This window comes from Tiliqua scincoides, chromosome 5 (genome assembly GCF_035046505.1).
Source record: "Tiliqua scincoides isolate rTilSci1 chromosome 5, rTilSci1.hap2, whole genome shotgun sequence".
Lineage (NCBI taxonomy): Eukaryota > Metazoa > Chordata > Lepidosauria > Squamata > Scincidae > Tiliqua > Tiliqua scincoides.
Window position 1 is genome coordinate 140,376,480 of NC_089825.1, and position 27,652 is coordinate 140,404,131.

The 27,652-nt window shown below is 46.2% G+C and overlaps 2 protein-coding genes across 2 annotated transcripts in view; both read right to left on the reverse strand.

The window, feature by feature from the left end:
• LOC136653931 (zinc transporter ZIP2-like) overlaps window positions 1-27,652 on the reverse strand; it is a gene marked incomplete at its 5' end in the record, with an annotated part of 419,271 nt that overhangs the window by 135,109 nt on the left and 256,510 nt on the right. The window lies entirely within an intron of this gene.
• On the reverse strand, window positions 17,465-24,750 carry LOC136651200 (vomeronasal type-2 receptor 26-like). Its single transcript, XM_066627389.1, has 5 exons — window positions 24,607-24,750; window positions 23,374-23,567; window positions 22,707-22,917; window positions 19,845-19,971; window positions 17,465-18,363 (listed from the first exon to the last, which is right to left on the reverse strand). The coding sequence occupies exons 1-5, from the start codon at window positions 24,748-24,750 to the stop codon at window positions 17,465-17,467; spliced, it is 1,575 nt and encodes a 524-aa protein (XP_066483486.1).

Here is a 27,652-nt window from a genome sequence, read left to right on the forward strand (position 1 = left end):
AAAAAGGTCCTCTCTCACATGCCTGGCAGGTTATATAGTAGATCCTTTTGTACTTTATCCTGTATGGAAAATGTGGAAGTCTCAGTTTTGGGTGTAGTGTTTTGGGCAAGATGACCAAGAGGATTAGGATTAGTCATTCAGCCTACAATCCTTTCCGCACTTTCCTGGGAGCAAGTGTCATTGACTATCATGGGACTTACTTCTGAGTAGACAGGCATAGGCTTGGGCTCTCAGGACCCAATCCTGTCCAACTTTCCAGTTTTGATTCAGCTGTCATTGGATTATGCACTACATCCTGCAATGTGGGGCTTTCATGGAGGCCTCCTCAAGGTAAGGTACTTGTGAACTTTAGTTGAAAAGTGGTATATAAATACTGTTATTATTATTATTATTATTATTATTATTATTATTATTATTATTATTATTATTATTATTATTATTATTGGAGAAAATATTTTGCCCACATAGATTTGCTGCTAATTCAGTACAATTTATTCCCTCCTTAAAGTGGTTTTTTAAAAACTTAATCAGGTTTTGACATTTTCGTACAACACTTGATTAACATTTGACTCCAAGCTATGTGCTAAATGGGCAGAGCAGAGTCTTCTGACTGCACTTGTTGTAGCCCAGATTGTCTGCTCTCTTAGCAATCCTAGTGGCCGTACCTTTCTCCTGATTATGAAACATACATACCTGTGGGATCCTGTAGATATTTAAGATGTGAGGCATCAGCTTCAAATTTTGAGGAATGAGCCCCCCAATGATGACAATGAGCTCCTTTTCCTTGCTGCAGATGTAATTAAGGGGATGCCCCTCATCTGTGAAAAGGAGACGCATAGTTCCAAAACAGGACCCCCTGGCATTGTAAGCGTTTTGAATAAATAAAAATTTCATTGTCTTGTTAGTCAAGAGGTCGACATCTTTCTCAATTTCGAACCTGGCAAACTTCATGGCAAAGAGATGCTGGAAGTTCTTCGGAATTATGCTGAAATGAGACAATCATGTTGTCTTAGGCTCTGGTTCATATTCAGTATGGTGAATGGGAATGCTTCATGCTCTTTGCATAGCCCTTACTCGTGCTTAAAATCAGGTTGATGGCCCCACATGCAGCTCTGCTTTTATGAACTTTCTAACTCTCTCTATGTCCAGTTACAGGCAAGGAATTCCTGGTAACATCTTTTGATTGCCAAACAAGAAAAAGAGATGGAAAATAATATAACCCTATCACACTAGTTCCTTCTGAACAAAAGTCAGAAGGGATCTGGTCACCTGGCCCGCTGGATGTGTCCACTCATCTTCCCATAGTCTATGGGTGGTTGAACAGGATGACAAGTTTCTTCTCCTGGAACAAGCCAATGAGGAAAGTGGAGCCTCAGTTCCCCAACTCCTGAGAAGGGAAGGCTGGCTTGAGAGGTAACGTGTTTTGTTTCTATCATGGAACGGCTTTTTGCTCATGCCTTGATGCCCTTCAAGGGTAGAAAGTGACAAACAGATCCCCTTATAGTGCAGGGAATGTTTCATTAAAAACTGGTTTTGTTTTATTTTGGAGATGCTCTAGAGGATTTCCTGCTTCCAGGCAGGGGTTTGGACTAGATGACACTTTAGGTCCTTTCCAGCTCTAAGATTCTACTTTGCCACCATATGCATGTCTCCTCATTGTGTTCAATGGGGCTTACTTCCAGGTCAATGTGAATAGCCATGCAGCCCTAAGGCCTAATCCTATGGACACCTTCTGTTGATGGAGCAAGTGTTCCACCACTGGAATCCCTCTCCACTACAGAAGCAGTGACAGTGCATGCAATGGAGCATGAATGTGTGTGCACCACCAGAAACCTCAAGCTCCCCCCAGAGCATGCAGTGTGCACCTCCACTTTTTAGAGTGGCAGGGGATGGAATTGGACAGTGTGTCTCTCTAATCAAGTATCCATTTTGCCTCTTGTGATCTGTTTCCTTCTACATTTTAAACTTCTCTGGCTTTTAAGAAACCAACTTTGCTGCTGTCATAGATCTGACATAGATAGCTCCAAGCAACAGCATTCGACCCAGTCTGGGGGCTTAGCATACTGGCACAACCACTGTCACTGAGGCTCACGCTCGACATGCCTCCCAGCCTGATCCTTCCTCGGAGCACCTCCTCTGCTGACCCACCTGCTCTGGAATGGGATCTGCACTCCTTCCGCGTTCAGGGGCTCCAGCCATTTGTGCCTTGGGCTGAAGGATTGCAAGTGCAGTCAGCCCAAGGCCCAGATCACACTGGGCCAGTAGTCTTGGCAAATTAGCCCCATGATTCCTGCAACTCTTCAAACTCCTGTAGGAGATACAGATAGATCACCTTTGGCAAGCCTGGCCAGTGACTCACTAAGCCTCTCTAGCTTCTTCTCACATTTGCAGCCTTGTTGATGACACAATTAGCACCTCCATCATGTTCTCCTTGACATGTCTGAGTCGAGGACTCTTGTCTAGGTTGGAATCTTTTAAGGCGGAGGCCTGAGATCAGCCCCAAGAATTCAACATATAATAGGAACATGTGGTCAGTGTTTATGGGATTGCAGCCCTAGCAACTGCTTATGATTAGGCAGAGTTGTATGAGTGAGTAGTGAATACACTGCAGCAATTTTCAACCCCTGTGAGTGGCACATTGGTGTGCCACGCATGATCTGCATGTGTTCCATGGCCATTTGGGGAGGATCATTTATTAGGCCATTGGGTGATGTGGGAAATCTGACAGGCAGCTGGGTGTGCCTTGTCCAAGAACCCATGGTGAGTCTTTACAATTTTACACCCCTGACAGTGTGCCATGAGCTGAAAAAGGTTGAAAATATCTGATACACTGTATTGCTTTGTATTTTGACTGCACATTTTTGCTGTTGCATTATTATCTCCACAATAAAAGTGATCTATTGTTACACCATCACCATTGTGCCCCATAGGTCTTGTGTGTCATTCCACTAAGTTGTGCCATTGACCAGCACACTCAAACCTGCATGCCTATTAGCTTTCCTCCATGTGTGTTCCTTTTCCACGTGTCTTTAAAAGCACACCCACTAGCAAAACCACTTTAGAGCACCGGCTGCAGCTCACATAACCAAATGCTATGTTCCTTCCTGCAAAAAAACTTCTTTGCACAAGGATAATGAGCATGGCTCATCGAAAGAGGTCTAGCCTAGTGTTAATAACAACAATAACAATAATAACAATAACATTATTTAGTGTTCATCTTGACATTCCAGTTCTCTAGTTGCTGGGGTCTTTTTGCATTTGTGAACTTGAACTTCATGCCACCACTTCTGCCCCTATTGCCACCAGTCCCAAAGTATGTAATCCTGAGTAATTTTTCTATATTTACAACACTGAATTTTAATCCAAACCACAACCCAACTTACCTTCCTTTCTGGGAAGACACATCTGGAGTTTCTTTAAAAGAGAGATCTTTCTGATCAACAATTGCGAGAGAGGCAAAGACAGCAATAATTATGTCCGAAGACGGATAGCTGCTCTTCTGCCAACGCCTCCTGGAGTGGCAGTGGTTGATGACACCATAAGGCAGCTGCAGCAGCAGCACTGTTGACCATCTGAACAGCAGCATGTCTGAACCTCAGCCCCACAGCATTCTACCAATTTCCAGTGACTTTCACACATGAAGCACCATAAACACAATCATCAGTCATGAGGAGAAATGACCATAGAGGGGCTGAGCGAATCCCCACTGCCAAGTTTCTCACACGAGGTCTTCACACTCAAGCGACAGACACCTGGCTGTATGCAGTGAATACCCTACACCTGCCTCGTGTAGCTGGCTTTTCAAAAGCTTAAATGAACATTTTATCCTCAGCTCCCGAGGTACAGTCCACTGTTTTTGTTATGAATGTTGCAAGTAGCTTCAAATTATCCCTGAGAGTTCTCTAACGGAAGGCAGTGATTTAGATAATTACCAGGAAGATGATTGCATTGAGAAACCTTTTCAAATGTCTGCAAGGCCTTTGGTGCTGCAGCACTCTGTAAATGCACAGGTCCTCAGGGGCTACCCGAGACACTACACATGCAGAGACTCCTATTAGGAGAGTAAAGGGTTCCAGAAACCAAAATATTTATGAACTGCTGCTCTCACATAACCCTGTGCATGACTACTCAGAAATATTGTTGTTGGCAACCTTCAGTCTCGAAAGACTATGGTATCGCGCTCTGAAAGGTGGTTCTGGAACAGCATCTAGTGTGGCTGAAAAGGCCAATTTGGGAGTGACAATCCCTTCCACACTGGGAGCAAGTGCAGTCTGTCCCTGGTCTGTCTCCCTGGCTATGGGCCTTCCTTCTTTGCCTCTTAGCCTCAGAAATAAGTCCCACTGAATTCAATGGAACATATTGACATCCTATAAACACTTCCCTGGGAGCACATCACATTGAGCTTAATGGTACTTTTGCATATACATGCATGGGATTGTGCTGTTGTTTCAATAATTATTAGTATGCACTTGCAGCTAAGGCAGAGAGGGAATGTGTCACATAAATGGAGAATCTCACCAGGCAAATCCAGATTCATAGCTCATTCAGTTCACCAGGATGCTACAATAAAGCTCTCATGTTATGTCAGGACCAGCACTGTATCACGTTGACTATTTCTCCCATCTTGGCCATCAGCCTGTTTCTTCAAGGCATAATGATCTCTGAGGCCTCCTCCGCCAGATCCTATCCTCTGTGTCCGACCTCATAGCTTGACATGAAGGTTCTCACATCGGTGTCAGCAAAATAGCTGGTGCAAACATGAGAAGCCCCATCGCGGGACCTGAGACATTCCTCGGGGGAAGGGGACAAAAGTTCCTGGACACCACAGTTCCTCTGAGTGCTGGGAAAGAAAAGATTGGGCTGGAAGACCTTTGAGCAGCTCATTTCCACCAACATCTGGAACACCGATTGGATGGAGCATCACCTTCTTCACTTACCCAGCTGGCTGGAAATCCTCCCTTCAGAGCACTGAGCACAGTCATAGCAACAGATCTGCTCCCCCTGGTGCACCACCTTTGTCTGTCCAGGATGGCAGCTCTCAGTACATGTCGATCGGGGCAGCATCTTCAAAAAACCCCAAAGGAGAAAGGGTTAGCATGGAAATCAACTGTTTTCTCATTGCTGTGATGTTTGGTTTGGTTTGTTCTGCACGAGAATACAGTTATGACACAAATCTCATGAGCTCCTCTGACCTCTTATACGTATTTATTTACTTCTATACAGGCATGCGCCACTTAACAACGGTTCACTTCATGACTGATCGCATATATGACGGTGGTCAAAGCGCAATGAAGGTGCTCTTAAGGAGGCAATCGCATCTCCCGTAGCCTGCAGCAGAGTGTCTTTCTACACAACAGAGAGGCTCTTAATGCAAAGAAGAGGCCATCTGTCTCCAGTAGCCTGTGCAGCCAGCGGTGTCTGGCAGGCGGTGTCTGTTTACACAACAAAGGCAATAGATTGGACTGAATGTTCACTTAATGACCTAATCACGTAACAGGGATCAGGGAATGTGTCCCTGTCATTAAGTGGCACACACCTGTATTTATATAAGGCCTTTCTCATCAGATATTACTCAAGACGGTTTACATAGGTGGGCTGTCCTAGTTAGTGCTGTGCTGCCTGGCTTCCCTGGCTGGATTGTGCCCTGGCACGTCTTGTGCTACTCCCACCAAGGTCCTGTCAGCATGCGAAAGACTCAGACTTTGGAACATTCTGGACTTTGGAATTCCAGATAAGGGGTAATCAACCTCTCTCTCTCTCTCTCTCTCTCTCTCTCTCTCTCTCTCTCTCTCTATCTATCTATCTATCTATCTATCTCTGTGTTTGCTTGTGTGTGTATACACATTCTTTTTCATCAGGTTAAGAGCAGGGCTCTACTGGAACAATAATTGGGCAAAAAAAATGACATATGAGGAACCTTTTCTAATGTACTAAATGCATGGAGGAGGTCTGGTCTAGAGGGTAGAGCCTCCGTCTGCCTGAAGCTAACATCCACAAGGTCGCCAGTTCGAGGCCACCGGCACCGTGCGACCTTGGAGCAGCTGACAAGCTGAAGCCGAGCAATTCCATCTGCTCTGAGCGTGGGAGGATGGAGGCCAGAATGTGAAGCCAGATCGGAATTGAAACACCTTGAATCGTTCTTGAAAGAAAGAACCTTCTTTGAAATTGTAAAAACCCCTATTTAATAAGGGATTTAATAAAGCCTGCCTATGTAAACCGCCTTGAATAAAGTCTTGAATAAAGACCAAGAAAGGCAGTATATAAATACCTGTTGTTGTTGTTGTTGTTGTTGTTGTTGTTGTTGTTGTTGTTGTTGTTGTTGTTGTTGTTGTTGTTGTTATTATTATTATGCATGTTCCAAACATCAAAGTAGTTGGACTTCACAATTTTTTTAAAAGACAAACCATAAAAGTGAGGGGGAAAATAACGAGACAAATAAGAAGAAAGAGAAGTTCAGTCAGGTAGCAAAATCCTTTTTCCTTACTAGCTGTTCCCTGGTATTCAGTTCAGGCTTCAGAACAATAATGTAGATTTTAGGGATGAAGATGCAACCTAGCAATCCAGCACTGGAGGCCAAGATGGAGAAGATCTCCACGGCCACCATGTATTTCCCCTTGGTGCTCAAGTAGGCCGGGATAAATGATACCCAGACACTGCAAAACACCAGCATGCTGAAGGTGATCAGCTTGGCTTCATTGAAAGTATCTGGCAGTTTTCTGGCAAAGAAAGCCACAGCAAAGCTGATGATGGCCAGAAAGCCCATGTAGCCAAGCACAGTGTAGAACATGGTGGGTGAACCTTCGTTGCATTGCACTATGATCTGAGTGGATTGAGAACGCATGTCTGATTCTGGGAAGGGGGGAGACGTGGTCAGCCACACTGCACAGATGGCACTCTGAGTAAGAGTAGAGAGTATGATGACCGACACTGCCAGTCTTTTCCCTACCCATTTCCTCATCCTGTTTCCAGGCTTGGTGGCCATGAAGGCCACCGCCACAGTGAGGGTTTTGGCCAAAACACAGGAAACAGCAATGGAGAAGATGATGCCAAACAGGGTTTGACGGAGAAGGCAGGTCACCTTCCCAGGCTGGCCAATGAACAGAAAGGAGCAGAGGAAGCAAAGCAGCAGAGAGCAGAGGAGGGCACAGGTGATGCTCCAGTTGTTGGCCTTGACTATGGGAGTATCGTGGTGTTGAATGAAGACCCACATCACTATTCCAGTGACTGCAGAAAAGAAGAGAGCCAAGGAAATCAATGTAATTCCCAAGGGCTCTTGACATGACAAGTAAGTTTTTGTTTTAGGGATGCACTGATCCTGCTTCCTGTTTGGGTGCTGATCTTCTGGGCACTTGTGGCATTCTTCTGCATCTGGAAATAACAAGCAAATTCATGCAAATATAGTACAGGAGAACTTGCACACAGTTTGTGATTTTATTTAGTTATAGTTCCACATACCGTTATTTAAATATTATCATATTCTGCTCTATGGATTATGGCAAGCCTTTCGTCACCAGGATTGGGCTGTCACGTGGAGCCTCTTACGATGGTGGAAGGCACATCCACTTCTGGAAAATGGCGGCCAACAGAGCAGACAGAACTCCATTGGTGGCCATTTTTATGAGCACTGCTTCATGTGGCAGCAGTGCTGCAGCTCAGCCAAACAGACCCTGCAGAACCTAGTAAGGTAGCAGTGGGGGGAGGTGATGGATAGGAGGGTGGGTGGGGAGAGGTGGTTAGTTGCAAAACTGAGTGAAGAGGGCGAGGAACAGGGGCGTGGAGGCAGCAGGAGTTGATGTCACTTTGTACTCTTTTACTTACCTGTCTGGACCGAGATGCTATCTTCAGAGCACTGAGCGCAGTCATAGCAACACACCTGGGCACCCTGACGAACAATCCTGCTGTGTCCAGGAGGACAACTGTCAACACATGTGGACTGTGGAAGCATCTATCAACAAGTAGAAAAGCATCACATTGAGAACCTGAAACCAGCCATTTCTTCCTGTGTTCTGTCATGTTGAGTTCAACCTATTTACCCACGGAGGTTCTAGGAGGGATTGAAAGAGTCTCTGTGACACTCAAAATACCATGGTGCAACAGGGCCTGAGACAACAACAGCACCGAGAATGAAGGGTTCTGGGTCAGAGCACAACCCTCCTCTGATCTTTTTCTGCTGTGGATTCTATGATTCAGGAAGATAATAGAAATCCTCACTTGGTTGTACTTGTGATTCCACACTATGGCACTTCTGTTGATGGTGAACTCTTTTCCTGCAGGAGCCCAGGGGTCCATCTGTCCAACACGGATTCTATGAAAGGACTTATTGGGATATGTGACTGTGTTCATGATATCATATGGAGCTGCCAAATCCATGTTTTCATCAAAGAATATTTCTTCCCCGACACTATTGTTGAAGTGAACATTTTTCAGAAAGGAGTGAAGCTAGTTTGGAAGTGAGAAAAATGTGAATGAGCTGCTTTCAGTGGTCAAAACCTAGTGCAACTTCCCTGAAACTCTTTGATTTGTTAAATTCGCACATAAGGTAATGGCCCAATCTTCCAGGGCCACAGTACCAGTCTCAGGTGTGCGACCCTGGCAGCAGCCATCACAAAAGTACCAAAAGTGATTTAATGTTTATTGTTATTAGACTGCAACCTGAGGCACATTTGCCTGGAAGTAACCCCAACTGAATGCAGTCTAACTTTCCTGTAAGTGTAGACATGCATAAGAATGCCCTGAAAATCAGTGATCGGACTGTGGGGGAAATGCACCACGTCCTGGATGACATTCATAAACACACTCCCTAACTCCGACCAAATTTGTCCAAATTATGGCCCACCCTGTAGTCTTCTTAGAAATGACTAATTAGAGAAGACGAATTAAGGCCCAAATCCTAACCAACTTTCCAGCACTGACATGGCTGTGCCAGCGGGGCATACGCTGCAGTTGGGGGCAGTCATGGAGGCATCCTCAAGGTAAGGGAATGCTTGTTCCCTTACCTCGGAGCTGCATCGCCCTGATCTTGGTCCTGGAAAGTTGGTTAGAACTGCGCCCAAAAGGGGAGTGCACAAAACCTAAGATGATTTTGCCAGTGCTAGTTAAATGACTGAGAAAACACTTCCATTTTTGCCATATGTGAAACCAGCAGGAAAGAGAGAGGATGCCGGTAATATCTGCAGTAGGGCAAGGTACTCTTGCCAATTTCAAGTTGAGCCTCATTATTTGCGTGGGTTCTGTTCCAAGCACTCACATAGAATGTAAAAAACTCACTATAGCAAATCAAAGTAAAAAACCAAGTTTCTTTGCTCTGGTGATTTAAAAACAGCCTTGCTGACCTTTGTGATGTAAGATAAGAGTCATTAAGAAGACAATCCATCAATCAGTCGTCCTGCATGGGCTTACAAAGGCGCTTCACTCAATCCCTCCCTTCACCAATGCAAAGTGATTACCTTCCTTTCACATGCTCAGGGGGAAGGGAGGGGTCACCTGGAGAGAGAAGGATTGATGGATTGTCAGCCAGCTGCCCTCTCTCTCTCTCTCTCTCTCTCTCTCTCTCTCTCTCTCTCTCTCATTAAGGAAGCTATTGTTTAAGGACTGGTCAGTTTTTTAAACTGAATTTAAAGGGATGCATTTTTCCCCTTCTCCAGGGATCAGCACATTCCTTCTCATTTGCAGTGGCCATTCATGTTGAGTCAAATTTGTGTATAAAAAATCCATTTATAACAAGGCTGGACCTGTATGACGCTTCTTATTAAACTGAATTAATAGGAGAATCCACTCTACCTGCCATGGGTGAACATCCCTGAAGTCCCATGAACCTCTATCTCCCATCAATTTCTGCTTTGACTTCAATGAATATATGGCATGGAGTGCATGTGCCAGAGCATAAACAGAATTGTAGATGCCATAACTATGACCAGGCATTCCTGTATCAAATATGGACTTGGGAAGGCTACTCAATTTTTCCCTCCCAGTGCAGCGTTTTCCTGCTGGAACATATTTGTCAGCTAAAGGCAATGAACAGTGAAATACTAGGATCCAGAAGAGCTGGAGCTCAACATGATGAAATTCTTTAAGATATAATGTCTCAAGAAAATCTGCATATCCTGCCATTTCATTTGTGTGGAGTGCAAAGGACAAAGTGCCATTGAAGGACTGTGGTGTGAACAGATCCAGATGGAATACGGAAGAGAAATCCCAGTGAGCTGTTATGATCCAAACCCTCTCTATTGGTTTCATTTCATTATGTTCACTTTTGGACAGAATCTTGCGCAAACCCTCCATGGAACGAAGCCCCCCATGAACGAGAGTCACGTTGCTTTTGGCTGAGGAGATGGTAGAACGTGTTCGTTCCAGTTGGTCATGAATCTGCTTTTCCATTTCTCCCCAGAAGGACTTGAGCGTTGGAACAACTTCCCTAAAAGCAATGCAAATGTGGCTCTGGAGGAGCCTGGGCTTGAGAATCCGCCAGAAGGTCGCTCCGCTGTCGTCATCTGAGACAACGAGGCCAACCCAGGTCCATCCAAAATGCCGAAGCAGCTGCACAATCCCATCGTACTGAGCCTTTTCATTTGGGATCATCCGGTATAAGGAGGGGAACTGAGTTTTGTCACTTAATGCGGGATCAAAGGAGCCGTAGCTGAGCTAAAAGGAATGCCAGGGATATTTTCAGAGCTAAAAACCATTCACAATCTGCAGATAGCAATTGCGTCCCTTGATGTGTGACACAATAGAAGTATGATTTTAATTTGTGTTCATTGTCCAGCAAATATTGTGGAGATTTCTGATACTGCTGACTGGGCAGGATTACTGGAGTGCTAATTATATCTTATGCACAATGCCACATGTCAGAGTCCAATTAAAATTTTTAAAGGGTTCAGGATTTGGCATAGAAAATGGGCAGGTTGTACTTTCCTTCCCTGCCCATTGCTTCTTTACTACCAATTACTCCAATGTTCCCCCTCCCCTTAGTGTACAAAATGAAGGCCGGCACATGTTATGAACACTACCAGTTGACACATTGCTGGTAGCAGGAGGGCAGGAGGTCTGGTCTAGAGGGCTGAGCCTCCAACTGCCTGAAGATAACATCTGAAGGTCGCCGGTTCGAGGCCACCGGCACCATCAACGGTGAGACCTTGAAGCAGCTGACAAGCTGAACTGAGTTATTCCACCTGCTCTTCGGAAGGAGCTGCTTGTCAGCCTGTGTGGGAGGAGGCCAGAAAGTGATAACAGACCGCAAAAGTTCCATCTGAAATGTTGTGTGGTTCTTGAAAGATAGAACCTTTCTTTAATTGTAAAAATCCCTACTGTCTTGAATTAAAGTCTGAGGAGAAATCTGACGACCAAGAAAGGCGGTATATAAATACCTGTACTATTATTATTATTATTAGTATTAGTATTAGTATTAGTATTAGTATTAGTATTAGTATTAGTATTAGTATTATTAGTATTATTAGCAGAAGAGCTTAGCTTCTGGTTTTCTAACTAGAAAGCAACCTAAATCTATTACCCAGTATGCACACATTCTCATGCAAAGTGTAATTAGAACCTGATTGAAACATGAATGACCAATGCTAAGCAAAGAGAGCACAACAGAGTCTTTTGGCCCATCGGTTTGGGTGAGACATATGTAGAAATACAGCATGCTTGCCTTCCCTAACTTTTCCATTGCTTGAAAATATGCACAGAGATGAAGGCACATACCTGTGGTATCCTGTAGAGATTGACAATGTGGGGCATCTGCCTGGCGTTATAAGTGGTGAGTCCTCCAATGATAGCCCTTAGCTTGACTTTTGTTCCACAATTGTAATTGAGGGGATTCTGAAATCCTGAGAAAAGAACTTCCATGGTGCCAGCACAGGATCCTTTTGCATTGTAAGCATTTAGGGAGATTGTGTAACTCAGTGAGTTGTTGGGTAAAAGGTTGGAATTTGTGTTGATCTCACTTATGGCAAACCAAAAAACAGAGACATGGTGGAAGTTCTGAGGCACTAAGCTATAAAGAAGTATGCTCGTTGAATATTAGACCTTGTACGTGTAGACAAGCACAGTATCTCTGAACTAAGATATAGCTAATAGGCACTGCAGTTTGTAGTACTTAATATCTCATAGTAGGTCTTTTGTATTTTGATCCTTTAGAACAGGGATGGCCAACCCGCAGCATACCCCATGCCATATTTTATGTAGAGAATCTTCATTGTGCAACTCCACCTTAATGTCACTTTTAGCGATTACCATGACAGATAAGTAGAGCTGTTAGAGCCTCCAAATTTAAGGGCAGTATATCTCCCAGTGCCAGAAGGTACACAGCCAGAAGGCTGGGAGTGCTGTCTGGTGCTTTCTAAAGTCATCTGATTGAGACCAGGAAGGTGGCCTGCATCAACCCTGAGTCCAGCCCAGCAGGATTTGTTCCAAGGTGCATGTAATGTATGTTCATTGCCCTTCTGCACAGTGGAGCCTCCCTCTGCCTGCCCATCTTCTCATCCTCAAAGATGATCTTAGCCAGGATCTCTTTGCAGATGATTTTTCTGAAGATGTGATCTTTGCCAAACTGGGCTTTGCTGATCTTGTTGGTCATCTCTGGTTGGCACCACCGCCTTCTTGTTGGCACCACCCCATTCCGTCCCTGCCGCCTTCTACAGCCACCCCTTGCCTTTTCAGTGCTCTACCAATACCGGCCTTCTCAGGTAGGAAAGGAACCCACCAGTTGGCGGAATGCAACTCACTGGCATCTGCCCTATTGGTTTTCTGTCCTGTCCGTCATTCTTTTCCTCCCCTTCTCCCATTTTCCAACTAGAGCAAACCAAGAAGAGTAGGTGTGGCTGCCCTGAATGGACCCATTATGGTGTTAGAAACTTGGGGGCATGCTGTGTAAGGAGTTGCCAAGGAAGCAAGCAAACCATCAACTGCTGCAATGCTTTCTTTGTTATGATTTACATGTTTTTCAGAAATGCATGGCGACTTTGTGAGTGCCACTTGGAAAGTGTCCACGTGCCACTAGCGGCATATGTGGCACAGGTCAGCCACTCCTGCTTTAGAACATTGGTACATCATTGGAAAGGAAAGAAGGATGAGGTGGAGGCTAAGAGGCAAGAATGGGACAGGCACCATTGGGGAAGCAAAGGAAAAGAAGGAGGGGGGATGAGAAGAAGGGCAGAGGAAGAGAAGGTGGGGCAGTGACAGCAGGAAGGAGAAACAGATGAACACTACAAGGCAATGGGTGTGGCCTGATGTAGAGAGGAGGGCAGGCACCCGAGAGCAGGGGTGTCAAACTCGTTTCATACAGAGGGCCGAAGTTAGCATTCAGGGCTCTAGCTGAGGGCTGGAAGTGATGTCATTAGGCAGAAAGTGACATCATTAATCAACTAATGGTCAGAAATCAGACCCTGTTCTCATATAAAAACTCATTAACTGCAAATGACAGAAGAGAAAGTACGCAAATCTTGATCATATCTCCAGATTTGGGAGAGCCCAATTTTCATGTGGACCGCCTTTTCAGTGATAACACCTCAGAAGCTGAGAGACTGAGATCCAGATAAAAAGCTTCCGGGGCCACATCCGTCCCCTGGGCCTTATGTTTGACACCCCTGCCCTAGAGACTGGAGGAGTTTGAGAGGGGAAGAGGGCTATTACCAAGGAGTGGCAACCAAGGTCCCGAGTTCTGCAAAGGATGGCACTGGAGAAATGGGAGCCCTAATGCAGAAGACTCTAGACTGGGAAGGAGTGGAGGCCAGGAGGAGGGAAGAGGAGGAGGGAAGACGCTAAGTCTGAAACTGAGCAAAAATGAGAGCAGAGAACCCCTGGCTTCAGCATTTCCAGAAACTACATATCTAGCCATCACTGCATGATATTGAAAGTCAATGCACATTTTTAAACTTCTGCACCTCAAACGCTCCGCATCTGATTCCTCTGAAATTTGACCAGTGTACGGTGCACAATAAGGCTGCAATCCTATACACACTTTCCTAGGAGTAAGCCCAGTTGAGCACAATGGAACTTATTTATAAGCAGACATGCATAAGATTGTGCTGTCAGTATATTCTCTGAGCCTTGGTTGATACAGTTCAGACAATATTTTTTCATATTACAATTAATGGAGTGCTTATAATGGGGAATGCAGTTGGATTCATTGGCATTAAATGGTCCCATTATAACGAGCTCAAAGATAATGACGACTTTCCCCCTTCTAGTCACAGAAATATTGAGAATGTCCATTCTCACACACTGAGGAACTACTTACAAGCCACTTTGTGAGAAAAGTGGTCGTGTTCTAAAGTGGAACTCATCCCAAAGGTTCAGGAAAAGAGAGACAAATTCAGCAATCGGTATTTTATCTGGAGAAGCCTCAATAGGAGTTGGAGACCTTGACCTCCAGCCACATTGGTAGTCCTGGTGCTTGCAGAAAACATGAGGCAGCAAAAGGAGCAGCAGCAATGCCATCTGCCCGCAGTTCTTGTCCACATCTAAACCGGTCGATGTTTCTTGTGTGACACACACCAACTGCGCTATCGCCACAAGAATCAGTCTTCAAAGAGGCTCCTAAAACCAAGACACTGCTGCACCCAATTCCCCACCTGGAGTCTCAAACATTCAGTTGATCCTTCCTTGCCTGCCTCCAATTTACCTTGAAGAAGCTGGTAGCTGACAGGTTGCTTTGGAACCAGCCTTCATAGATGGAGTGCCTCATCAGTTCCAGGGATGGATTCATCTGTTTCTGTTTTGAATTCTGCTTGTGGTCTCTGGTTAGCCATGGGACTTTTGGAGCTAGATAAATATAATTATCTGAATTACAGGGTTGAGAATTGCCATTTCCAACTTGCTCAGTTCTCTTCAAAACTCAAGAAGTTATGTCTGTTGGCTATACAGCCAGGGGCCAGACGCACTGCATGATGGGTATTGAGCAGAAGTTTCTGAATTGATTTAGACTAGCATGAGAACAGTGGAACTAGGAGGAAGAAGTGACCACAGGTGACCAGCTTGGCTTTCCATCTGTGGCTTTTAGCCAGCAGCAGTGGACCTACCATTCACTGAAAAGGGCTAATGGCCAGATGCAAAGCTCTGCATGCCTCTAGGACCATGCAGAAGCCTTACTGAGACTCCAGACGTGGTCGGACATGCGGGGAAACCTCACTTGCCTTCCTTGGTTTGTCCTGGAGTTGTGCGAGGCTCTGTAGCGATCCCATGAGTGGGGGGTATGTGGATTCGAGCACAGGGTGGTGGCAGCATCTTACGGGGGAGTGATCACGAACCTTTACCCTGAGCTGGGGCTGGGGAAGTCCACCACTGTTAGCCAGCCAACCAAAAAGTCACCCCAGATAACAGGATAAGTGAAATATGGTATTGAGATCGTACTTATTTCTTTTCATATTTTGCATTTAGCTTTTTGCCTAGCATAGAAAATGCTAACAACCCGATCCTATGTGTGAGACAAGCTGGCATAAAGGGAGCCCTGCCAGCATTCTGCTGGCAGAAGACAGTTTCTGCTGACAGACGTAGACCTCGTTCCAGCCAAAATGCTGCACCACCGCGTATCAAACACAGACGAGATGCTAGTGCAATCCCAGCAGCATGAGGGTATTCCATGGGTTTGTCACGGAGTACGGCAGTGCCAAATCCGATCCCTGCCCTGCTTCTTGGGTCTCTCTGGGGCCTTTCTTGGGTAGGTGGGTGCCTGCCTCTCATAGGGCTCTCTAAGGGCCCTAGGAGGGAGGGTTTGTCCCTGGGGTGGTGCAGTCCCTGGCTCACTTTGCACTCACCTTCACTAGCTAATGTACTGGGCTGTGATGGGCTCCTGGATGGCAGTGCACCAGGAACTGCTGGGCTGTCTTTGCATCGGTGGGTGGGATGTCCATGGCCTTGAGCCCCCTTCCCCATCAGCCAGGGCTGCTGTGTTCTTCTGCAGGCCATACTGTGGAACATGGCACAAACACCTTGGCGACCTTGGTCCTCATCAGAAGCCCCCTGGATAGTTGCAGGCACCAGAAGAATATCTTCCGCATCCCAAACCCACACACCACAGTCATAGATTGTATGCCATGTTGAACCTGGCCATAGGCCTTGGGGGCTCCATCACATAAGGCATCATGGACTAAGGCCATGGGGGTAGCCATGGTTAAGATGTAGGTGGAGTTGATATACCCACATGTGTCACATCAACAATGGAGATGAATTCGAGAAACACCACAACGCCATAGTATTCTTAATGCAGGTGATGCAGCTATGCCACAGCAGTGAGGAAGGTGACATAGACAGACAGGTGCAGGAAGTTGGCATTGCAAAACTCATCAACAGATCAACTGGTAGATAATTAGGCAGTTCCTGTATTGACATGTGATGACCCCTGGAAGCTTTCAGTCCCCAGGTAGTGGAGGGCCATCAGGAATTTCTGGAGGAAGGGGGTGCTCTTCCGGGTTGGGACTGGATCCTGGGGCTGAAGAGCTGGCTCCAGCTGGCACGCCTGGATGCAGGACACATCTGTAAGAAGGGCCTGATGGATGAGAGGCAGGGTCCTCTAGGGGTGGTACCATGTATGCCATTCCTCTCGCTCGACGAGGTAGTGTGCAGGAGTGGCACATGCAGGGGGTCCTGACAATTGCTGGGAGGGAGGAGTGCCACTGCAAAGAGCTTCCCCAATGGAAAAATGAGCCCCGTGGGATGTGACCTGTGTTTATTGTCCCGCTGGTTTGCATCAGGGTGCTGCCATGGCCTGCTGCTCCCAGCTTCCCCCCACCCCCGGCTGTGCTTGCCACATACTTCAGTCCAGACCAATTGCTACACTTGGTGCTGCTTGCACAACCTATCCAACCTGTTCCAGCCAATCTTCGATCAATCCTCCCCCAAACCATGACCTGCCCTCACAACCCACAACTTCCTTCCACCTCTGACTTATCTGTTCCAGCTGAGCATCTGGAAGTTCACAACATCGCCACAGCTTTTGTGACATGGTTAAGAGGACATAACAGCACTAGAGTGTGAGATCTGCTGCCGTGGGCTCTCTATGGAATTGGGCTGCCCGAATGTTTGCTTTTATCCATGAGTCTGTGAGCCCACCAATTTTCTCTCCCGAGGAACTTCCATGGAACAATGAGGCACTTCAAATCTTTTTGTTGCCTGTGAATTATTTATTTTAAACATTTGTATCCTGCCTTTCCTATGCTGAAACAAAAGTGGAAGGTGGCTTTTGAGTGGCAGAGTGCAACTTTTGAGTGGCAACTTCAGCTCAGCCCTCAATTTAACTTCCCATCAAACAGAAGGAAAAGTTTCATTTGCTTTAGTTAATAGAGTAATGTTTATAGAGAGATGGCTTCATTCAACATCACCATTGATTATCTTTTGACTATGAGGTGCTTCACAAGCATAAAGGTGGACCGGATTTTGCACATGGCCTATAGCCTTAAACAAGATAATAGACAATACGGAAAGTGCAACAGTGATAAGAGGAAAGGAAGAATTTATGTCAGGACCAAAATTACTTTTTCCTTACTAGCTGCTCTTTGGTGTTCAACTCAGGCCTCAGTACAATAATGTAGACTTTAGGGATGAAGATGCAACCCAGCAATCCAGCACTGGAGGCCAAGATGGAGAAGATCTCCACAGCCACCATGTATTTCCCCTTGGTGCTCAAGTAGGCCGGGATAAATGATACCCAGACACTGCAAAACACCAGCATGCTGAAGGTGATCAGCTTGGCTTCATTGAAAGTATCAGGCAGTTTTCTGGCAAAGAAAGCCGCGGCAAAGCTGATGATGGCCAGAAAGCCCATGTAGCCAAGCACAGTGTAGAACATGGTGGGTGCACCTTCGTTGCATTGCACTATGATTTGAGTGGGCTGAGAACGCATGTCTGATTCTGGGAAGGGGGGAGACGTGGTCAGCCACACTGCACAGATGGCACTCTGAGTCAGAGAAGAGAGTATGATGACTGACACTGCCAGCCTCTTCCCTACCCATTTCCTCATCCTGTTTCCTGGCTTGGTGGCCATGAAGGCCACCACCACGGTGAGGGTTTTGGCCAACACACAGGAAACAGCAATGGAGAAGATGATGCCAAACACGCTTTGGCGGAGAAGGCAGGTCAACCTCCCAGGCTGGCCAATGAACAGAAAGGAGCAGAGGAAGCAAAGCAGCAGAGAGCAGAGGAGGGCACAGGTGATGCTCCAGTTGTTGGCCTTGACTATGGGAGTATCGTGGTGTTGAATGAAGACCCACATCACTATTCCAGTGACTGCAGAAAAGAAGAGAGCCAAGGAAATCAATGTAATTCCCAAGGGCTCTTGACATGACAAGTAAGTTATTCTTTTAGGGATGCACTGATCCTGCTTCCTGTTTGGGTGGTGATCTTCTGGGCACTTGTGGCATTCTTCTGCATCTGGAAATAACAAGCAAATTCATGAAAATATATTACAGGAGAACTTGCACACAGTTTGTGATTTTATTGAGTGTGCAGTCCTTACCCCTTATGCCAGTGCTTTCCAGCACTGGCATAGCAGTGCCAATGGGACGTGTGCTGCATCCTGCAGTTGGGTGTCACTCACGGAGTCCTCCTCAAAGGAAGGGAATGTTTGTTCCCTTATCTTGGAACTGCATTGCCCTTATGTCAGTGCTGGAAAGCACTGACATAAGGGGTTAGGATTGTGCCGTTAGTTATATATCCACATACTAGTATGTAAGTATTGTCATATTCTCTCTATGGATTATGGCAAACCTTTCATCACCAGGATTGGGCTGTTGCGTGAAGCTGCTTATGACAGCAGAAGACATATCCTCTGTCGTAAGGTGGCTGCCAGCAGAGTACGTAGCACTCCATTGGTGGCCATTTTGTGAGCGCTGCTTCTCCCAATCGCCCAATTAAAAGGTGATCGGAGTTTGTTTGTCCTGGCCAGGACACAAGAGTCTCTCCCCATGGGGGAGGAGAAAGGGGCTGGGTCTGGCAGCTACAGCAGACCTTTTAAAAGGGCACGAGACCCAGCCCTCTTCCTTCTTTGCACGTGGGCAACGTGGGAATACCCGCCCGCCCACCCGCCCGCCCGCCCACCCGCCCGCCCTGAAGGCAGTCTGAGTTTAACTGGTCACCATTTGGGGCCGGGTAGGAATTTTTTGCTGCCTGCCAAGATTGGCTGACGGACAGGCAGTTTTTTCGCCTACCCCAGACTGTTGTGGGCCAGGGGGTTACACTCCTCCTGTTTGCAAGCTGCCATTGGTCACTTTAAGAGGGCAGGTGGTGCAGGTTAGGAGGCGTGAATGGGACTTTTGGCATGCACCTTCAGGTGGCATAGGCAGGGAGGAACCCTATTTCAGTCCTCAGGGGCTCGGCGGCACGAGGATGTAGACAGGGCCCTGGCTGGGACCGCGGGCACACCTCAGAGGCTCAGCGGCTCAAGGAGGCACAGTCCGCGGCCCGGCTGCCTTCCCCTTAAGGGATAGACATGGATGAGACACGCTGCCCAGCAGCGGGGCGCGACTTGGAGTCGGGTGCATGCCCGCCTGGGGGCAGAGGTTTCTGGTACTGCCCAGAGGTACCTCCCTGCACCACAGGGGCTTTCGCTGCCTCGGATGCTGCAGGTCTCAGCCTCTGCTTCTCTTGCTAATGTGAAATAAAGTGGTCCTTTCTCCCATATCTGTTGTCTTGAGTGTTCATTGGACAGTGTGGAAACAAGAGAGGCAGCAGTGCTGCAGCTCAGCCAAACAGACTCTGCAGAATCAAGTAAGGTCGCAGTGGGGGGAGGTGATGGATAGGAGCGGGTGTGGGGGGTGGGGAGGGGTGGCTACTGGCAAAACCGGGTGAGGAGGGGGAGGAACAGGGGCATGGAGGCAGCAGGTGTTGATGTCCCTTTGTATTCTTTTACTTACCTGTCTGGACCGAGATGCTGTCTTCAGAGCACTGAGCGCAGTCATAGCAACACACCTGAGCACCCTGACGAACAATCCTGCTGTGTCCAGGAAGGCAACTCTCCACACATGTGGACTGTGGAAGCATCTGTCAGTAAGTAGAAGGGATGGGGTTGAGAGTGGAGATCATCTGTTTCTTTTCCTCAGCTCCACAAAGTGAAGTTCCCATCCATTTTACACAAGAACACACTAATGACTAATCCATAGTGAATGTCTATGGAGCAATCAATGTTCACAGCAATGTTCTCTGTGATTTACTAGCCTTTTGATTTGTCTTTCTACATTTTACATTTTGTTTTATCTTTTACTCTCTGCTCTGTTTTCCATTTGCAGTTCAGCCTCACCAGCCATATGAACTTATACCATCTGCTAGACCAGTGATTTTTCAACCAGTGTGACATGGCACATTAGCGTGTCATGAATGGTCCATAGGTATGCTGCAGGAATTTGGGAGAGGGTCACTTATTTGTGGGGCCATTGGGGATATGAGCCCCCCATCAGCCGCATGAGGTGCCTTGTCAACTCTCAAAAAACTGATAGTATGCCTTGACAACTTCAGTGCATTGTCAGTGTGCCATAAGGTGAAAAGGGTTGAAAATTGTTGTGCTAGATACATGGTCCCTCTAGACCAGGGGTGCCCAAACCCCAGCCCAGGGGCCACTTATGATCTTTGGGGACTCCCAATTTGGCCCCCAGGGAGCCCCCAGTGTCCAATGAGCCTCTGGCCATCTGGAGACTTGCTGGAGTCTGCATTGGCCTGATGCAACTGCTCTTAGCATGAGGGCAACTGTTCAACCTCTTGGCATAGAGTCATCCCTGAAAAGTTGAAATCAGAGAAGGGAACGGGAAGGGAGAAAAGGCAAGAGCCTTTCTCTGTTCTTTTTGAACTGGGGATTGTATACTTTAGAAACATGCTAGTGTTTCCCACCTGCTTAAACTTGTGATTCCACACTATGGCACTTTGGTTGATAGTGAACTCTTTTCCTTCAGAAGCCCAGGGATCCATCTTTCCCACGCAGATTCTATGAAAGGACTTATTGGGATAAGTGACTGTGTTCATGATATCAAACGGAGCAGCAAAATCCATATTTTCATCAAAAAATATTTCATCCCCAGCACTATTGTTGAAATGAATGTTTTTCAGAAAGGAGTGAAGCTGTCTTGGAGGAGAGGAAGAAAGAAATGAACTCGGGTCAATGATCAAGAACAAGCTGGAATGCAATTTCTTTGACATTTGACTTTTTCTAGAAAATATCTGACTAGCTAACGCTTAAAGCCTCTTTCTTACTTTTCTACGACATATAAATTCAAACCAACGTAAATTATTTGTATCTTCCAGTCATCCTAAGAAGAAGAAACTGTAATCCGTGGCTGAGATTTCCATCAAAAGCTTCTCATATCTTTGAATCTGGTCATTTGAAAGAGTTCCCTTCTCCATGTCGGCCTGTTTTGCGGCCCAGTCCTGTCCAACTTTCCAGCACTGGGGCAGCCACAATGCAGCCCCGAGGTAAGGGAACAAATGTTCCTCTACCTTGAGGAGGCCTCCAAGACTGCCTCCCCTACACAGCAAGCAGTGCATATCCCACAGGCACAGCAGCACCGACACTGGACAATTGGATAGGGTTCAGCCTTTATACTCATAATGGGATGGCACCCGCTGGGCACTCCTTCAGTCCAAGGTGAGCAGGGTGACAGGGATGCAGGGAGAGGAGCCCCATTTAAACAATGTTCTTTCCTATATGCCTCTCACATCTTCAAATATGCTTTCTGGTTGCAGGTGAAGCTGTTTCTAATCTCCCAGGCTCTTCATGTCTGATGGGCTCTAATATTTACCATATTTCCTGTGCTGTTTTAGGGCTGAATCCTATCCCATTTTCCAGGGCTGGTGCTGTTGTGTCAGTGGGGTGTGTGCTGCATCCTGTGGTGGAGGGATAATCACTGGGCTCTTCTCAAGGTTTGGGAACATTTGTTCCCTTACCACGGGGCTGCATTGTGGCTACACCAGAGCTGGAAAGTTGGATAGGATTGGGCCCTTAGTTTTCTATGCTGAATGTTGAATATATTTAGTGATTGAACTAAGGGGGAAATGCAGGATAGTCTTGATGAAACCCACAGGTCCACTCCCCCAAAACTCTCCAAATTACAGCTCAACATGCAGTCTTCTTAAAACAGTAATAAATGGTGCCAGCACAAAACCTAAGGTGAACGAGCCCCATCTGCCCCTTGAATAAAGCACTTTGGACCCAGTCCTATCCATTCTCCCCATCCCGGAGCCTCCTTGGATCTCATTCCTCCCCTTCCAGGCCCCATTTTGCTTCCTCCCTGCCCCTGCTGCTAGCAGGTCTGTCAACAGATGGGGAGCACTGCTCCCTCTTGTGGGATGTCTGCCGACAGTTGCGCCAACAGCAGCCATTTTATAGAATCATAAAGTTGGAAGGGGCCTAAAGGGTCAACTAGTCCAATCCCGACAGTGGAACTGTTTCTTTTCCTACTGACCAGCACCTACAGCCCCCTCCCCCTTTTTTTAACCTTGACTGTACTGGGGCCTGAAGATATTTCACAACATAGGTAGATTAGAGGTCAGAATGTGGTTGCCAACAGGAACCAGTCACTGGTCAGATCAGCAGTGAATCAAGAAGAATTTGTTTACTGCCCCCCAAAAAGGTGTGGTAGTTTTGCAGGTCTCAGTAACGCTTCCAAACAACACCCCATTTTTGCAACCTGTGAAAGGAGCAGCATACATGGAGAGTGCTATCCATAACATACCTGGTGACAACATCAATTCTCCCAGACAGTTGCAATTGCCAAGAGAATCCACCCTACCTGCCACCGCTGGACATTCTGAAGATCCCATGTGCCTCCATCCCCCTTCAGTTTCTGTTTGGACTTTGATGACTCCATGGCATGGAGAGCATGCGCTACAGCATAAACAGCATTGTAGATACCATAGCTCTGCCCAGACATTTTCATTTCAAAGATGGACTTGGGCAGGCTGCTCAATTTCTCCTCCCCAGTGCAATCTTCTGTTCCTGGTCTATGTAGACCAATTGAAGGTACAGAACAGTGAAATACAGTAGACCAGAAGAGTTTGAAGTGATAAAGATTAAAATTGTTAAGATTTATTTTCTCAAGGATCCCCTGATATCCTGCCACGTCATTTCTGTGCAGTGAAAAGGACAAAGTGCCGTTGAAGGACTGTGGTGTGAACAGATCCAGATGGAATACGGAAGAGAAATCCCAGTGAGCTGTTATGATCCAAACCCTCTCTATTGGTTTCATTTCATCACGTTCACTTTTTGACAGAATCTTGCGCAAACCCTCCATAGAGCGTAAACCCCCATGAACAAGAATCACATTGCATTTGGCTGAGGAGATGGTAGAACGTGTTCGTTCCAGTTGGTCATGAATCTGCTTCTCCATTTCTCCCCAGAAGGACTTGAGTGTTGGAACAACTTCCCTAAAAGCGATGCAAATGTGGCTCTGGAGGAGCCTGGGCTTGAGGATCCGCCCAAAGGTCTCTCCACTGTCGTCATCTGAGACAATGAGGCCAACCCAGGTCCATCCGAAATGCCGAAGCAGCTGCACAATCCCAACGTACTGAGCCTTTTCATTTGGGATCATCCGGTATAAGGAGGGGAACTGAGTTTTGTCACTTAAGGCTGGATCAATGGAGCCGTAACTGAGCTGAAGGGAATGCCAGGGATATTTTCAGAGCACAGTACAATCTTTCACCATCTGCAAATGTCGATCGATGCCCCAAATGTGTGACGCAATAGAAGTTTGATTTCAATTTGTGTTCATTGTCCAGCAAATATTGTGGAGACTTCTGATGCTGCAGTCTGCACAGGACTACTGGAGTCCTAATTATATTTTATGCATAATTTCACATCTCAGAGTCTAATTAATACTTTTAAAACATTTAGGAATAGGGATTTGGAGCAGAGAATTGGGTGATGTGTGCTTAGCTCTTTCCCTACTTACAGTTTCTCTACTAAAAATTCACTTGTATCTTCCCCCCCCCTCAGGATTCCAAAGAAAGGCCGAAACATGTTAGGGGTTTCCCAGGGAGAACTGGGGCTGGAGTCCAGCAGGAGCCAGGAAGGAGGGGGAGAGGAGAGAAGCTATGGGTGAGAGACAAAGAAGAAGACGGGTTCCTGGAATTTGGGCTGCAGCAGAAGGCAGGATCTTTTTATAGTTTCCTGTAGCCTGAACCAAAGGAGGCCTGGAGGATCTGAGACATCTTGCCATCAGTCCTGCTTCAAGGCACACTACTGACTTGGGTCATGCTCTCTTGGGAGGCACCCAGCACCACATGCATGTGCAAATGGGGCTCAAAATAAAAAGAAATAAAAGGGCTTCTCAAGCAACACAGCAAAGGAGATTAGATTCTGCTTGGTAAAAAAAAAAATGGCACCAGGGCTCTAATACACATTATACACAGAAATTCAGGTACTGCATTATTTAATACCTGATGATGAATACCTGAATATCTAACATGTTGTGGCCTAAACAGAACAGAACCATTTTAAGTCATAAATCTTGATGGGAAATATGCTTCGGACTAAAGAGAGGTTTTCCACCCCCAAGGCTGTAATCCTATAAACATTGTCCTGTGAGTAAATCCCATTGAATTCAATGAGACTTACTTCTGAGTAGACATGCATAGGATTGTGTTGTTAGGCTTCCACCTGTTGCACCAATACTTATGGGTAAAGACACATACCTGAGGTATCTTGTAGAGATTTAAGATCTGAGGCATCTGCCTGGAGTTATAAGGGGTGAGCCCTCCAATAATGGCCCTTAGCTTGTCTTTCTTCTCACAGTTGTAATTGAGAGGACTCTGAAGTCTTGAGAAAAGAACTTCCATCGTGCCAGCGCAGGATCCTTTTGCATTGAAAACAGTTAGATAGAAGGTGTAACTCAGTGAGCTGTTGGGTAAGAGGTGAGGATTCCTGCTGATCTCACTCATGGCAAACCAAAAGGCAAGGACATGGTGGTAGTTGTTAGGCACTATGCTGCAAAGGAGATTTCAGGGAGTGTTAGGGTTCTGACATGCACAACTTCTGAATTTCTGTACAACCAGTGTCGTTTTTCATGGTGAGAAGTTATTTCTGATACACCAGTCAGTGGGGCGGTGCAGTGCAAACGTCTTCATATGCCTTATGCAAGTTAGAGCATTTGTACTTGTATTTCCCTTTTTTTGTTTACTCAAGACATTTAACAACCATATTAAACTTACAAACATTTTGAGGCTGTGATGCTTTGGATCCATTGGTTTGAACTGGATATACTCTGTCTTGATCCCGTGTAGATGACATGGGCTTTTAAAATGACTATCTTAAATATATGTATTCACTAATTAATGAATAAAAAGAAACACACAATATCCAAATACTTTGGAATGCATGCAGAATTGAGGACTGCTCCAGTCAAACCAGGATGTCTGGTCACCTTAATTAACGTTCACTTCCACCAATTCAACAGTTATCCACACCACAGGGGCTGCAAAGTACTAAGTTGCCTCTGTTTTGCTCTTGTGACCCAGAATGGCTCTGAATGGGAGTGGGTCTGCTCACATCTTGCAGTGAGGCTCCCTGCAAATTAGTGCTTTGCTCTCCCTTCAGCTATGCCAGTGATGCACACTACAAGTTCAAACTGGATTTTTAAGTAGATAAACATTTCATGAAAGAGTTTGCTGAAGATAAAAGGACAAACCCCCCCCCCATTCACTGCTGCCAGAAGTGATGGTGCAGTTCAGTCCCCACCACCGAATAGCATGGACAAAACAGATGCTGCTCTTAAGAAGTCAGACTCCTGAGTCTTTAGGGGCAATGGTCTAAAAACTCCACAACATCAGAATCAAAGAGTTTATTGTCAGGTTAAGGAGAGACAAGGGGGTGAAAAGGATGAAGCCGATTCATCATAGTAAAATCCACAGGAAGATAGAAAGAACCACATTGTCCTGTACATTTAAGAATCTGGCAAGCTAATGGAATGTAGAATGGCTATGAGGAGGTGACTTCCATTTCCAAGGAGGTGGAGCAGAATTCATGCCTCCAGATCACCAGCTCTGATGGTCTGATGATCACGTTGACTAAGAGATTACTTCTCAAGGAGCTTGAGGCAAATGGGTCAAGCCCATTGGTGTCCCACACATCCAGGCTTACCACCACTTTTGACAGCAGCCAACTGAGTCTTACTCAGAGTGTAAAGAAAGAGGAGAGAAGAGGTGCGAACCAGAGAAAGCTGCTTCTCTCCTGCCAGACAGGAGTCAGATGCACGTAGGCAGCAATCTTATATACAACCTTTCCTGGGAGTCGGCTTCATTGGACCCCTTCATTTTAGGAATGCCATTTGAATTATCCACATTAAGTATACAGATGTAACTGCACATATAATTTGTTCTAGGGTAATGAAGTATTTTTTTCTGAATGTACAGGAGGATATTTGATCAGACTTTTCACTTGGACAGAAGTTCACTTTTCAAATATTTAGGTACTACTTACTAGCCGTTGAGTAACAAAGGTGGAATTGTACTAAACTGGAACTCGTCCCATATGGGAAGAAAAAGAGAGACAAATTCAGCAACGAACAGATCCTCTGGAGAGCCATAGATACGAGTCCGAGGTCTGGGCTGCCAACCACATCTGTAGCCCTGATTCTGGCAAGTGGTGTGAGGCAGCTGAATCAGAAAAAGGAACAGCAGAAATGACATTGGTGTGACTGGTAGCAAATCTTGCTTTCCATCCGAGATGAGCATACTGAATGTGGCATACGCACCTGACAACTCTACCCCCACAAGCAGCAACCTGAAATGCTGCTTCCAACCTCCCCTGAATCCCCTAATAATTCAACACTCTTTGCACAGATTCCAACCTGAATTCTCAAACATCTGTAGAAAGAGACCTGACTGTCTCCAAGACTGTGTCACCGTTTTTTGAAATGAGTAATTATAGATTGGGGGAAGGAGCATTACCAGTTCCTCAGGTGAATCCACCTCTTTTTGTTATTTGTTTTGCAAGTGACTTGGTGTTAGCCATGGGACTTCCAGAACTTAATGACAGTGACTGTGATAATTGCAGGGTTTATAACTGCCCTTCCTAACATCTCAGTTCTTTGCAAAGCTAAAAAATGCTTGATCCACAGGCCTTTCATTTCTTGATGGGTCACAACATTCAGTGGATGTTAAGTGTTGAGGAAAACTTTCAGAATGGGTGCTGATTGGCCTGAAAATTCTGCAAGAAAGAGGAAGAGGAGAGAAGGAAGGAGATCACTGATGACCAGATGCCCATCTATGGCCTCTAGTCACCCCCTCCCCCCAAATCACTTCAGTTAACATTTTATTTTTGCGACCACTTGGAGATATCCTGGCCCTGAAATGGGTGATGTTTCATTTTGTTCATTCATTCCCTTACCCTGGGAATGAATCTCTGGTTTCCCTTTGGGTTTCCTCTATTTTTTCTGGTGCAGAACTGAGGAGAATAAGGGAGAGGGAAGGAGGAGAGGACATGGCCACACATGAGGGCCACACCTTCCTGCCCACACTCTACCTCCTTCCCTGACCTCTCCTCATTCAGAAATTTGCCTGTTCCTCCCCCTACCTCCGTCATCCCTCCCGCCACCTGCCCCCTGCTGACTCACCTGGCATGACTGGACAGCGGCCTATTCACACGACTGCCAGCGACTACACTGGTGACTTCGTTGTGCTCACCAGCATCATAGGCAAGCACAATGACACTGCATGATGCATACCAGATCCAAGCACTTCC